This window comes from Tiliqua scincoides, chromosome 5 (genome assembly GCF_035046505.1).
Source record: "Tiliqua scincoides isolate rTilSci1 chromosome 5, rTilSci1.hap2, whole genome shotgun sequence".
NCBI lineage: Eukaryota > Metazoa > Chordata > Lepidosauria > Squamata > Scincidae > Tiliqua > Tiliqua scincoides.
Window position 1 is genome coordinate 98,217,512 of NC_089825.1, and position 14,341 is coordinate 98,231,852.

Below are 14,341 nucleotides of genomic sequence, written 5' to 3' on the forward strand. Positions count from 1 at the left end.
GGCTCAATCCCTGGGCTCACAAGCCTGCCAGGGGCTCACTCCTAGGGATGCGTGGACGGGAGAGAAGCCTGCCAGTGGCTCCTCTCCCAGGGAGGAGACTGCCAGGTGCTCACTGCCAGGTGCTCACTCCCTGGGCTCACTCCATGGGCTGGCTCCCTGGGCTCAATCCCTGGGCTCACAAGCCTGCCAGGGGCTCACTCCTAGGGATGCGTGGACGGGAGAGAAGCCTGCAATCGACTCATTTTGCTTCGAGATCAACCGGTAGCTCGCGATTGACTTACTGAGCACCCCTGGTCTAAATGGTGTAAATGAAGATCCCAATTCCAATCACACTGGAATAACATGTGATGCAAAAATTCAGTGGCACCTGTTACATACCAGCTGATCCACTGAACCTACCCAGAAAAGCATTCGAGGGGAGTGTGTTACATCTAGCCAGCACAAAGGCCTGGCAATCTTGAGGACACTCAAGAAAGCATAAATAGCCTGGCTTCCTACCAAAAGAAAGTGGGAGCTGGAAAAAAGAGGGGAGCAAACCTTTTGGGCAGCTTCATACAAAACTTATCTCTCTGTGTCCAGAACTTGGGTTTTCAACATTTTGAAATGCCTGTGCCAAGGATAAGGAGCCCAGCAAATCCACTGAAAGCCCCAATGTCTAAATTTTTCTAAGAAAAAAGTGATAACCCTGTGAAATGTAAGGTGTCAGAGAACATTTCTTTAAGCAGAACGTCCTGATCTGATTGAAAACATGCTCTGAGCCAAAACTTTAAAAATCTTATCCAAGCCAACACTTCCAGCCTTTGCTGGAATTGGGCAAAGAATTGCATAAGAGACACAATGTGGAAGACCAAGGATCTTGTATGAAAAAGCCACCATAAAATATTTAAAAGATTTAAATTCATTTCCCTGCTATATAGCATTACCTTTAAAGCACCAAGGGAAAAGCTTTCATGACTTTGATAAGTCAAAGACAATAGTTTTTGGTAAGTCTTGGAAGCTTTTATCTTGGCACCTTAAAGGAAGGCACTTTACCTTGAGGAAGCTTCTGTGTAACAAAGTCTGAAGCTTTCTTGTTGTATTAAAATCCTCACCAACTCAGCCTTGCTTTGTGTGGGACTGATTGATTGAGTCAGCTCTAACAATGTCATTATCCTGAATAACCTTGAAGGATCACTTGCAATAACCTCTCTGAATTCCCTGTTAACAACTATCATAACATTCACTCACAGCAAATCTGAACAGTAAATCACCAGCTCTGGTCTTTGTGGTCTGGTGAGGGCAATGTTCTGATCAACTGACAGTTGGTCTATGTCAGTTAGGGGCTGACATAGGGACTATGGGACTAGGATGTCAGAGTGTGATGTCACAGGAGGGCCATTGCACTACCAGGAAACCCCTGCAAAATCAGAATTAATTAGATGATTAGTCTAGCAGCCCCTTTTGTAGTGACCAGTCAAAGGCATCTGGGAAACCCAGAAGCAGGGTGTCAAAGCAAAACAAGTGGTATCCAGTGGCCTCTGAACTGAGAGGTCCCACTTGATAATCATGATTACTAGCCATTGATAGGCCTCTTCTCCATGAAATTGTCTCCTCTCCTTTTAAAGCCATCAAACTTTTTGTAGCAGCAAATCCCAGAAGTTTATTTTGTTTCTTTTATTCTATTTTTTTATAAATTCAAAATTGAAATTCAAAACCTTTATTGGCATAAATAATGAAAAACATAAGACAAATAAAAGGAGCATCAAGAATCAAATCCTTACCAGGCACTACAAGCTGGGAGCATCTGAGTTAAATATGCTCAATCCACATCATCTCTGAATCATTAAATTAATACATTTAGCAACTTTTTTGGTTAACTTCTTATTCAGTCCCCTCAGCAAATAACAGATTTTAGCCTTCTCCGTTCAGCCCAAAGAATTAGAGAGGATCAGATCAAGGTAGTGTAAATGAAGATCTTGATACCAGTCATACTGGAATAACATGTGATACAAAGATTCAGTAACACCTACCTTACATGGTCAGTCAGCCCACAAGGTATCTATACCTGCTAGAATCTCTGCAGAAACAAAGGGCCTTGTCTTTGGCAAGACGTAATGTCATGCCCTCAGCTGTGATGGATGGAAGACGGACATGTACATCTCCTTATAACGATAGGTGTTGTGCATGTGACCTGGGAGAAGTTGAAACGCTGACCCACACGATCTTGCTTTGCCCATTTCATTTGAAGGCCCACTCAAAACTTTTAGTTTTGAGTTTTTAGGGGGGTGACTTATTATTATAATTATGATCTATATTTGAAACTGTAGCATGATTGTATATATGCCAATTAAGTTTTAATAAATAAATGAAATTATTCCTGTAGTCCTGGTGCTACCTGACAGCGTAAGTTAAAGAATGAGACGGATGGCCGGAGGAGGTTAAAACCATTTACTGCAGCGCTGAGGACCAACACCTTGCAAAGCAACTCTGGGTGTGGCCCTGAACAATGGCATTAGCTGGCTTATATACACTCTGGGCGGGGTTGCATAAACGTGGTCACGCCCCTGTTACTATGCAGACTACTTGCGCTGTTACTGTGCAGCTACAGGATAGTCAGGTTTGCTACTTTCCCTGTTGCTATGCAAATACAGGATAGTCAGGTTTGCTACTTCCCCTTGTCACACCCATGTCCATATTTGGCAAAGTTTCAAATACCACTCCTGAACCACACATTGCTTTGTGTGTGTGTGTGAGGAGGAGGCACTGTGGGCTTGGAAAATTTTGATTTCCCTCCTTTGGGTTCCGGCATTACGGACAGCAGCAGGCCCAGCAGCTACCATCCTATCATTAGGGCCTCTCTTCCTGGAGACGGCTGCAAAACTTGTAGCACTTGCAAATTTGAGACTGCACACACCCCTCATATTCTGATGGTAAACTAGGGGGGGAAACCCTCATCTTCTTTTCAGATACATACAGGATATGTGGATAAAGCACATAGAACTGTAATGCCACAAAATCTCCTGTGCCCTCTCCTCCTAAGCAAAATGAGTGAGAGCAGATTTGCCATCAAATCTTCTTGCTGCTTAAGGAAGTGTGGAGCCCATCAGAGTGCAGAAGAAAAACCTTTCACCACCCCCATGCCTAACCTGGTGCGATTCTGAAGATGCCCACAAAGGAGAAGGTCAGATGCCTTGAAGCATTTTAATCTTTAAGCATCACTTTTCAGATAACTCTCCCCTGGCTGGCAAGAGACAACTTCCTAAGATTGCTTGAAGAATCAGGGACATTCAGAATGCAAAAGCCACTGAGAAATCCTTCTTAGATCTTTTGTTTTTCAATCAGTATAGACAGGAAAAGAATGAAATTCCTGCCAAAAATGCACCCCTGATCTCTCTCCTGATCATTAGATCCAACATCATTACTAATATGCTACAATAACCAACAAGATCACTAATAATCTCTTCATCCCTCCCTCTTCCTCTCACCAATTTAATCTCTTTGTCATATTAAAGATGAAAAATGTGAAATGAGGGTAACCAAGAAGGACTTACTAGCCTGATCTGGTCTGGTCTTTCTGGTCTGGTGAGGGCAATGCTCTGATCAACTGACAGTTGACCTAAGGGACTATGATATCAGTGTGTGATGTCACAAGAGGGCCATTACATTATGGGAAACCCCTGCATAATCAGATTGCTGAGATGTGGTCTGTACCTACATGGAACATATATGAAGGCATTTTATGTGCCAATGTGCTGCAGGTGTATTGGGCAGCCCTGTTGAGTCACTGAGGTGGGGGAGCCCAGCTTGCAATTTCTGAAGGCTGGGGAGAGCCTGTCTTGGTGGGTGTTACTAGACACATGTCCCCCCATACACACACAGGGTTAGGGTTAGGTCCTTTGCTAAGCAGGAGGGATAGTCTGCATAGATATGCATTCTTACTTTATAATTTATCAAGGAAAACTCTTTAGGCAAAGGTTACAAGGGATGCCTTAGGACACGTTTGGTGCACTTCATGCATGTACTAAAATGTGTTTTTCCTGGAACAAGAAACCAATGGAAACCATCAAAAACCAGGTGCACACCCACCAAAAATTGACACAAATATTTGAAAGAGGTCACACAAAAAGAGAAGAAACAATGTAAAACTCATTCAGGGATTGATTGGGATGGAAAAGAAAAGGAACCACAAAGTTAACCATTAATCCAAAAGAAAGTCTTTTAAAGCTGCAATACTTGATACAACCTGAAGATGTCACTGTTTTCAAAGAATGTGAGAATAGTACACTGCCTCTTTAAGGCTTAATTAATGTTTGCTGTTAAAGTTAACAAGATTAGCAGGGGCATAGATATAAATATTATTTCAATAACTGTAAGTTCATATTAGCAAAAGTCCTAAGGGAGAGTTTAAAATTCAACACATTTGAATGAATCAACAGACAACCAACTCCCAAGATAGAAAAAGGGAGGGGGAATTACCGTAAATAAAAGCTTCACAGAACAAAAGTTAGTCATTACAGGAAGATTTGATGCATAGGCCATGCCTGTGGCTTCCATTCCCAGTCATGAACTCTAAAGAGGTTCTATCAGCAAAAAGTTGTGAATTGATGGCCTTCTTCTTTCTCATCAAGCTCATGTTGGTTTTCTGAAGAAAGTACCATACGGCCACCAAGGAATTAGAACATGCTGCTCTCTGGAAAGTAATGACACTCTTGCCTTACTATAAGATGGACCCAAGGTACCCTCTGGATGTTTCTGTAGGTTACTGCATTGATTCCCAAACTCTCCAGGATACTCTCCAGGAGTTTGGAAGCATCTGTCAGTCTTTGTGGGGGAAGGAGAGATGCAGAAGCGTGATTGGGATGATTACGCCACTGCCAGAGCTTTCAGGGGCATTTTTACACTTACCTGAGCTCGCACTGGCCTCTGGGGTGGGTTTGGGGAGCCCCATGGAAACCCCCACAGGGCACTCCAAGTCTCATAAAATCTAAAAGTAAAATTGCGACCCACTTCCAGTTTTTGATCACAAAACCAGAAGAGGGTCACAAGCTCTATTTTTAGATTTTACGAGGCTTGGGGAGCTCTGCAGGGCTGTTCACAGGGTTCCCCACACCCACCCCAGAGGCCAGCATGAGCTCAGTTAAGTGTAAAAATGCCCCTAAAAGCCCTGACTGCGGTGTGATTGCCCCGATTGTGTTGCCGCATTCCCCCTCCCCACCCTTTAAAGGGACACAGACAGAGCTTCTCTGACTGCGGCATTGCGATGCACTAGTTTGAGAATCTCTGGGCAACTATGTAATGTTCTTGTAAAGCCAGTAGAAAGATGGAAGGGAGGAATGGAAGGAGAATAGAACTGTAAACTGATTGCATATATATATTTTTCCCATGGGGCTGATAGTTGCTACATAAAACTTATAACACAATTGTTTGCATGTCTACTCAGATATAAGCCCTATTGTGTTCAATAGGGCTTACTTCCAGGGAAGTGTGTATAAGATTGCAGCCTAATGTATCTGCGGTCATATTGGTTGTCTTTTCATTTGGTCATATAACCTTTCTCTGGAAGTGAAGGGAAGAACATCTTCCAAGACTGGGGGTTAACCGATTACCCCAGAGAGATTTTTACAGCAGTGCCCTGACTTTCATCCACTTGACCTTCAGCTCATTGTTCTTTCAGCATTTTTGATTATAACCACATTTCAAAATTGGTCCACATGCTTTTCCACTTTTGTCCAATTTTACCCAATCATATACAATGTTTGCTGGCATTCTGATGTTTATTTTAATTTTATTTTTGTTCAAATGTGTTAAAGAATTAGCTATTTATGTTCTATCATAGGTTTTTTGCTAGTTTTTCACTGCAAACTAAATAAGAGCAGAGCCTTACTCCAGCAGTACAGGTAAACAAAGTTTTAACTAGTACGTGGCAAATAAGTTTACCTTCTCTATGCATTATCATACTGATAGCACTCAAGAGATAATAATTACAGTTCAGAGTTGCTATAATTTCTAAACTGACTGTTTCATGCTGTTTATTTGGCTTTATCGCTTGACCTGCTTCCCCTCTGGCGCAGCTTTTAATGGTACCATTGGAGTGGATTTCCAGTATTTGAAATTGTCATCACACCATTCAGATAACTAGTTTCTCTTGCTTTGGTGTTAGTTACAAGATCTCTTTGAATCAGTGTGAATGAAAAGGAGAGAAAGGGATGCAAACATTGTTTAACAATTTTGAAAAATCCATTAACATGAGATTGAAATGAATGCACTGTTTAGTCTCCACAAAGAGAAAGCGAGAGAGAGAGATGTTATTTCTGAATGAATATACGTCCAACAGACATTCACTGAAAAAATGTAAGATGGTAGAAATGCAGTGGGTGGGAACTGGTGCAAGGTTTAACTGTCAAAAATGTTCATATATACTCAGTTTAATTAAGGGCACAATCCTATCCAACTTTCCATTGCTGATACAGTTGTGACAGTGGGATGTGCACCATATCCTGCAATGGGAGAGGCAGTCATGGATGCCTGCTCAGAATCATTCTCAATAGAAATTTTAGTGAAGGTAATAGGTGCTCTTGGTTAAAACTGCACTGAACTGCGGTATTGTTTTTCTCCCCCTAGATGCAGATGATGGCAATCAGAGAAGAGGGAAATCAAACCATCAACACAGAATTAATTCTTCTGGGTTTTGGAGATTTTCAGGATCTCAATGTTGTCCTCTTCCTCTTATTTCTAGTGATTTACATCCTCACCATGGCTGGGAACATCCTCATTGTTGTATTAGTTGTGGCAAAAAATAACCTTCACACTCCCATGTACTTTTTCCTTGCAAACCTCTCTTGCCTGGAGACCTTCTACTCTTCAACCATCCTGCCCAAGATCCTTGCTGGTTTGACTGGGGAGAAAGCTATTTCCATTCCTGGCTGCATTGCCCAGTTTTATTTCTTTACTGCTTTGGTGCTCACCGAATTGGGCCTCCTAGCTATAATGTCTTATGACAGGTATATAGCAATATGTAGGCCCCTACATTATGCCTCTGTTATGAGTGACAGACTCTGCCTTATCATGGCTGTTGGGTCTTGGATGAATGGGTTCCTGGCCATGTCAGTAATGATGTATCTGATGACCAGATTGACATTCTGTGGTCCCAATGAAATCGACCATTTCTTCTGTGATCTGGCTCCTGTAGCACAAATCGCTTGCAGTGAAGACCACAGATTTGAATTGATGGGATTTGTGTTCTCGACTATTTTCACCCTGCCTCCCTTTTTATTGACTCTGACATCATACATGTTTATCATCACCACCATCCTACGAATCCCATCTGCCACTGGAAGGCAGAAGGCCTTCTCCACATGTTCATCGCATCTCATTGTTGTTACCATCTATTACAGTACCCTAATCATTGTCTATGTTCTCCCAAATCCAGAAAAAATGAGAAAGCTGAACAAAGTGTTCTCTGTCTTTTACACTATCCTGACACCCCTGGTCAACCCCCTGGTTTACAGTCTGAGGAACCGAGAAGTGAAAGAGGCCATTAGAACATCCATTGGCAAAGTGATTCAGGTTATAAGACCAAAGGAAAACCGAGTTATTGTTTCAAGAATAAGGTAGTGTGAGCTGAGTCCTAAACCTACTTAAACTTATTTATGCTGTTTATCCCAGTGTAGCATCACCGGTGTTTTACCAGAATGTGTGTGTGTGTGTGTTTTGTTTTTTTTTTTGCATCTGTATATGTTTTTCAGTGTGAGCCCCTTTGGGACAGGAACCTATTTCGTCCCACAATTTATTTTGCTATGTAAACCACATGATGAATTTCTTTGTTGAAATGGAAAAATAAAAAAGTATTTTAAATATGTAAATACATGCCTGTGCCTCTCCTATATAGAAGATTGTGGGTTGGAAGAATTTATTCATCACAGCCTCTGCTAGACTGATTATAGTCTGCAATTCAGGATCTAGCCAAAATTCTGGGAATCACAGAGATCTCATATTGTTGTAGGATTCTTGCATTTCCAAGCAATGAAGTTTTCTGGAGTTGAGCTGGTGTGATTTGCTCCAGGCCAAGAATGTTGAGGTGTTTCTTCAGACTTTTAGGCACTGTTTCAAAAGCTCCAATGACAATTAGCTCAATATTGACCTTCTTCTCCTAGAGATACCCATGTTCAATTCTCAAGTCGTTGTTGTTGCTGTTGTTGTTGTTGTTGTGTTTGCTGCTGCTGGTAGTAAGAGTTGATGTCTAGCATTTTTAGGCTTCTTATTTATAACTTATATTTATTCTTATATTTATTTATAGGACTAGGTTTATTGCAATGAAAGTTCTGCTCCCTTTTTGAACTCCCTTTCCTCCAAAGGAGGAAGATGTTTAAACCTGTACTCAAGTGAAGTACACACCAGCAGAGAGAACACACAGTTGAATGGGGATGAGGACATCCGCCTTGTTAGGAAGTTCAAGACAGAGATCAGTAAATCCAGTGCAGCTTGACTTGAGTTGAGTCATGAGTCTCTGCCCCCTTTAACTTGACTCAAAACCAAATCCTAACAGGTGGACTTTCTAAGTCACCCAGAGCATTTTGGGAACTCTAAAAGACTCGAGTCCTGAGTCTTTTCCATAAAAAAAACCCTCAGCTTCAGCTCTGCAGGACAAAATGAAGCTGCTTCTGGGGTGTGTGTTGGAGTTCCCTTTAAACACTACCCTGATGTCCCCATCCAATCTGTAAACAAGGCAGAAGCAGGTGGGACGGACTATGTGAGATTGGGGACAGAAGCGGCAAGAGGGAGGAGTGTCACGCACAGCAGCTGGGAGGCTTAAAAGTATGACCCAATCCTTTGCAGCTCTACTCAGAACTAGTCCCATTATGGTCAGTCATTCAATGAGCCTGCTAGAGTCCTGCCATGAGTTTATGGCTAGGAAATGCCCCCACCCCCTGTATTCTCAGTCATCCAGGGGAAAAAACCTTCATCCAATGATCCAATGATTATTGGTTCCTTCAGAGATGGACAAGGAAACTCACTCCCTCCTCCCCAACCTCCTACTTGATGCAAAAGCATTAACCCATCCCTGCCTCCTTGCTGGAACTTCCCTGCTGCTTGCCCGGTCTGAATGATGGCCCCACAAGGTCTTTCACACTGCAGAAAAAGTAAGCAAGCGCACCCAGACACAGAGTCAAGTCTGCACATGTGGGGACTCATTTCTGAGTCAGTGGCCTCAGACATGAGTCAGTGCTGGAGTCACTGACACACCTGACGCAAGTCAGCAAAAATCATGTGTTTTTGTGACTTGGATTCGAGTCACCTGACTTGAGTTCCCATCCCTAGTTCAAGATATTGTAATGTTCATTGTTTGGGGAACTGAGTGAAAGGATTATTTCAATGTTTGTATGGATATATTTCTCCTTGCTAATTTCAAATTCCATAAATGGAACCATAGAGGATATTTTTCCATTTAATGAGTCATGTGAGACCTCTATTCCTTTGCTGATGGAATATAGACCAAGGAAACAAATAAGGTAGTCAGTTCAGAAGAACATAAATAAGAGCACACAATGAGCACTATATGCATATACCGAAGACATGAAGGAGTCAAGATCCTGGCAAAATATGGTGCTTTTGGCCCATCTGTAGACATGCAAAGAAGGTGAAAATTGATATCATTGCTCTTTAGTTAATTATCCATCCTAATCGTGTTTGTTAATTCATGTGAATATGGATGCAATATAAAATAAGGCATAACCTTAGTTACATGAATATTATTGCAGAAGAAGAAAGATGTTGGAGACTATATGATGCTAGTAAATGAACTGGTTTGTCTTATGTCATTGGGCTATGTGATTTATGAATCCATAGAAGAACATTGATAGAACTGTGGGTGAAGCTTTCTTTTCTATGACCTACATATACTATTTCCAGAGGCAGTATCTTCTGAATGCAGGTGAATAACAACAGGAGAGACATAAGTCTCCATCTCCTGCTTGTAGGTCTCTCAGAGGCAACTGATTGGCCTTTGATGCTGGACCAGATGAATCTCTGGATTGATATAAGAGACCTTTTCTTGTATTCTTGACTGAGAAATGCCATTCAGTTCCCTAAATTCCTTAGGCTCCTTTCAAAATTTTTTAGCAGTTTTAACCAAGAAGAAAACTTTGAACTGTCTTTCATGTGAAATTTGAGGGCACCTGAAGAAACTAGTGGCTGCTAACCTTCTGTTGGCATTTTCTTAGTGTCAACACCAAGAGTAGTTTCTTAAACAAGAGGTCTACCATGTTGTTTGTTCATGATGAGAAAATATTTAATTTGCTTTTCCTTAGGTTATCAGTCCAATCTCAGTCAAACTTCCTGCACCACAATTCAGCGACACAGAAAAAGCCACTGCTATACCCTGTAACAACTGGAGGTTGTCCATGACTTTGTGTACCTTGGCTCAACGATCTCCGACACTCATTCTCTCGATACCGAGCTAAACAAGCGCATCGGTAAAGCAGCTACCACGTTTTCCAGACTCACAAAGAGAGTCTGGTCCAACAAGAAGCTGACGGAACATACCAAGATCCAGGTCTACAGAGCTTGCGTCCTGAGTACACTTCTGTACTGCAGCGAGTCATGGACTCTTCGCTCACAACAGGAGAGGAAACCGAGCGCTTTCCACATGCGCTGCCTCCGACGCATCCTCGGCATCACCTGGCAGGACAAAGTTCCAAACAACACAGTCCTGGAACGTGCTGGAATCCCTAGCATGTATGCACTGCTGAAACAGAGACGCCTGCGTTGGCTCGGTCATGTCGTGAGAATGGATGATGGCCGGATCCCAAAGGATCTCCTCTATGGAGAACTCGTGCAAGGAAAGCGCCCTACAGGTAGACCACAGCTGCGATACAAGGACATCTGCAAGAGGGATCTGAAGGCCTTAGGGATGGACCTCAACAAGTGGGAAACCGTGGCCTCTGAGCAGCCCGCTTGGAGGCAGGCTGTGCAGCATGGCCTTTCCCAGTTTGAAGAGACACTTTGCCAACAGTCTGAGGCTAAGAGGCAAAGAAGGAAGGCCCATAGCCAGGGAGACAGACCAGGGACAGACTGCACTTGCTCTCGGTGTGGAAGGGATTGTCACTCCCGGATTGGCCTTTTCAGCCACACTAGACGCTGTGCCAGAACCACCTTTCAGAGCGCGATACCATAGTCTTTCGAGACTGAAGGTTGCCAATATATACCCTGTGCAGGCAACAAGGCTGCTGGAGGTCTGATAAGAGAACCATGCCCCAAGAAAAGCCCCAGCATCCCTTATGGGGCTGCTTGGACCTGCAACAGCAAAATTGCTGGCACAGGTCCAAGCAGCCCATGTTGGCAGATCAGGCCCAGGAGGGGGGGATAGAATTTGGCAGTGCCTCTGCTGCCATTCCTTCCCCCCAAGCATGGTCTGCTTACCCATCTATTGCACCTCTTCCTGCCCTTCCCCCATCCTGGAATGGAGCCTCTGCACTGCTCTGCACTGCACTTCCCAGCCCCAGCACTCGGTACTTCTCCCGCCTGCACGAGGGGCCAGCACCCATCTGTGCAGGCCTCCATGCTGGTGCTTGCCTCCGCTCAGCCATTACAAATTGCTTTCTGGTCCTTTCATGATTGCCATTGCCGGGCCAGTGTGCAGGACTCCAGCACTTTGGCCACGGTGGATTGGGCCGTAAGTGAAGTCTTAACATTAAAAAAGATGGTTTATCACACAATGTATCACTTCACACATTTATTTTCTTTGTCTAGATGCAAGTGATGGACATCACAGAATGGAAAAATCAAACAGAGATGGCAGAATTCATCCTTCTAGGCTTTAGAGATCTCCAGGGCTTGAACATTTTTCTCTTCCCCTTATTTTTATTGATCTATACATTCACCATGGTAGGAAACCTAATCATTTTAGGATTGGTTGTTTCAGATCATCACCTTCATACACCTATGTACTTTTTCCTTGGGAATCTGTCCTGTTTAGAGACCTGCTACACTACCACCATCCTGCCAAGATATTGTCCAGCATCTTGACTGAAAACAGATCCATTTCGATTTCAGGTTGCATAGTTCAATTTTATTTCTTTGCTTCCCTCATAGTCACAGAATGTGGTCTCTTAGCCATGATGTCTTATGATCGGTACTTAGCAATATGCAAACCACTACACTATTCAACCCTTATGAACAGTAGAGTTTGTATCTCTTTAGCGGGTGGATCTTGGGTTAATGGATTTGTGGCAATGGCAGTTCTGTTGCATTTAATGTCAAGATTAACATTTTGTGGTGCCAATGAAATTGACCACTTCTTCTGTGATTTTACTCCAGTCATTGAGCTTGCCTGTAGTGAAAATCACACTCTAGAACTTCTGGGGACAATTTTTTCCTCCATGTTCACGCTGATCCCCTTTTTATTAACTGTGACATCGTATATTTTTATCATTTCCACTATCCTAAGAATTCCATCGGCCACACAGAGGCAAAAGGCCTTCTCCACCTGCTCATCTCATCTTATTGTGGTCACAATATTTTATGGGAGTTTGATAACTGTTTATGTCATGCCATGGAGTGAGACGATGAAAGAATTAAACAAAGTCTTTTCTCTCTTTTACACTGTCCTGACACCGTTGGCCAATCCCCTCATATACAGTCTGAGAAACAGAGAAGTGAAAGAAGCCCTTCGGAAATGTCTTAGCAAGCACAATTGGTTCTCAAAAATTTCTTGGTGATAAGGATAAAAATAACTCATATTTACATGAGCATGCTTTATCAGCTTACATTATCATTCTGAAATCTTCAGTTTATTTCTGTGATATCCCTGAACTTTTATACTTGTGGCTTCATTGTAAATCTAGCAAGAAGAAGTACTGTTCCTTTGTACTGATGTATAGTTCACCTTGTCAGAAGGGGAGATTTTTAAAGGAGAGGATAAGATCTGGCATGAGCCATTGCCTTCAAAGATAGCTCCTCCCTCCCCTCCCCTCCCCACCAACAATCCACCCCCCTGTGCTGGCTTACCTACTCTGGAGCAGGTCGCTGGCTGTGCCACAGGGCCCAAAATGGCCACTGGCGGCATGAAGTGGAACTCTGTTACCTTGTCTTAACTAGTCCAAGAGGAATGGGCTAACTCTCCTAGAACAATAGGATAAATCACCTACTTATGTCCTGGTTCTTTACCAGAGATTTGTCCAGAAGCCAGAACAAACATAAATTGGAAAAGCACTGTCACGCCTGGGCAAAAGCACAAGACCAGATGAACTGTGCCTGTGTGAAAGTGCAGACATTGCTGTCCATTAGTTGGGATGTCTGTAAATCAGATGTATTTAACTGGGGGATCCATCATAAAGTGGAACTCCCGCTCACTCAGAAACAGAGGTTGTATGGGACAGGCTGACAGAATCATCTGTCAAGACTGCAGTCGGCAAAATAAAAGTAAATTGAAGTTGCCACTGCAGCTCCCCATGTGGTAATGCAGGGGTGCCAACACAGTGTCCACAGAATCCTGCAGGGAGTTGTGGCCTCTGGAGGATTCCTCAGCATAAGGGAATATCTGTTCCCTTGCCCTGTGAAAGCCCCTGTGAACCCAGTGGGTCAAGCTGGACTTGCACCAGTGATATTGCTGGCACAAGTCCTCTTTGACCCACGAAAGCAGATCAAGCCCGGGAGAGGGGTCAGGTCAGCACAGTCACTAAACCCATCCCCTTCCTGGCTCCGAGCTGCCTTTCTACCTGCCCTCATTGCCACCCTATTCTGTCCATCCTCACCCCATACTGCCACCTTTCCACCTCCATCCTGGTCTCTGCACAGCCTTAACTCAGGCAGCAGCTTCCAGTGTCCATTGCCATGTGGACCTGGCCACTGACCAGTTACAGTGGCAGCCAGGCCAAGGTGGCAGGAGGGCTTTTTGGAGGTGGGGAGGAGGCAGTTTTGTAGGGAGGTTGGAATGGGGCAGATCAGGCCTGGGAGGGGGCAGTATTGGCAGAGAAGACCTCTGCCATAACCTAATCCCTCTCCCGACCTGCCCAGCATTACATGGGGCTTGCGGATTTGTGGTAGCTAAATAGCTGGTACGGACCCAAGAAGCACAAAAGGGTAGGCTGGGTCTTTACTTGGGCTAAGGGGATATGTATCCCCTTAGCCTGTGGAGACCTCCAGGCACCTCCTAAATTTCATTGGGATTGGGATGCCCGTGTGCCAACATTCCAAGAGGAATTTTATAAAAGAAGTTTGATGCCTCCTGCAAATCATCCTCTGTTTGGTTGTAGAAGATTTCCAGTTGCTTCTTTTCTTGTATGTTGTTCACTTTATTTTGTTTGTGTAGTGGGTTCCCATCAGCAATATATTTGCTATTCCATCCACCTAATTCCCACGGGGG

General features: G+C 43.5%; 2 protein-coding genes across 2 annotated transcripts; both read left to right on the forward strand.

Annotated features, from left to right (window-relative positions):
* Window positions 1-6,600: 6,600 nt before the first annotated feature.
* On the forward strand, window positions 6,601-7,593 carry LOC136652514 (olfactory receptor 6F1-like). Its single transcript, XM_066629456.1, has one exon. It carries the CDS (start codon window positions 6,601-6,603, stop codon window positions 7,591-7,593), a length of 993 nt encoding a protein of 330 aa, XP_066485553.1.
* Window positions 7,594-11,736: 4,143 nt separating this feature from the next.
* Window positions 11,737-12,695, forward strand: LOC136652515 (olfactory receptor 6N1-like). Its single transcript, XM_066629457.1, is given in 2 exon segments — window positions 11,737-11,980; window positions 11,983-12,695. Coding segments are annotated over 2 exon segments (957 nt in total).
* The last annotated feature ends 1,646 nt before the right edge of the window (window positions 12,696-14,341 follow it).

What these genes read in the sequence shown, in the direction of transcription:
- LOC136652514 (XM_066629456.1), top strand. Translation starts at nt 6,601, where the DNA reads ATGCAGATGATGGCAATCAGAGAAGAGGGAAATCAAACCATCAACACA.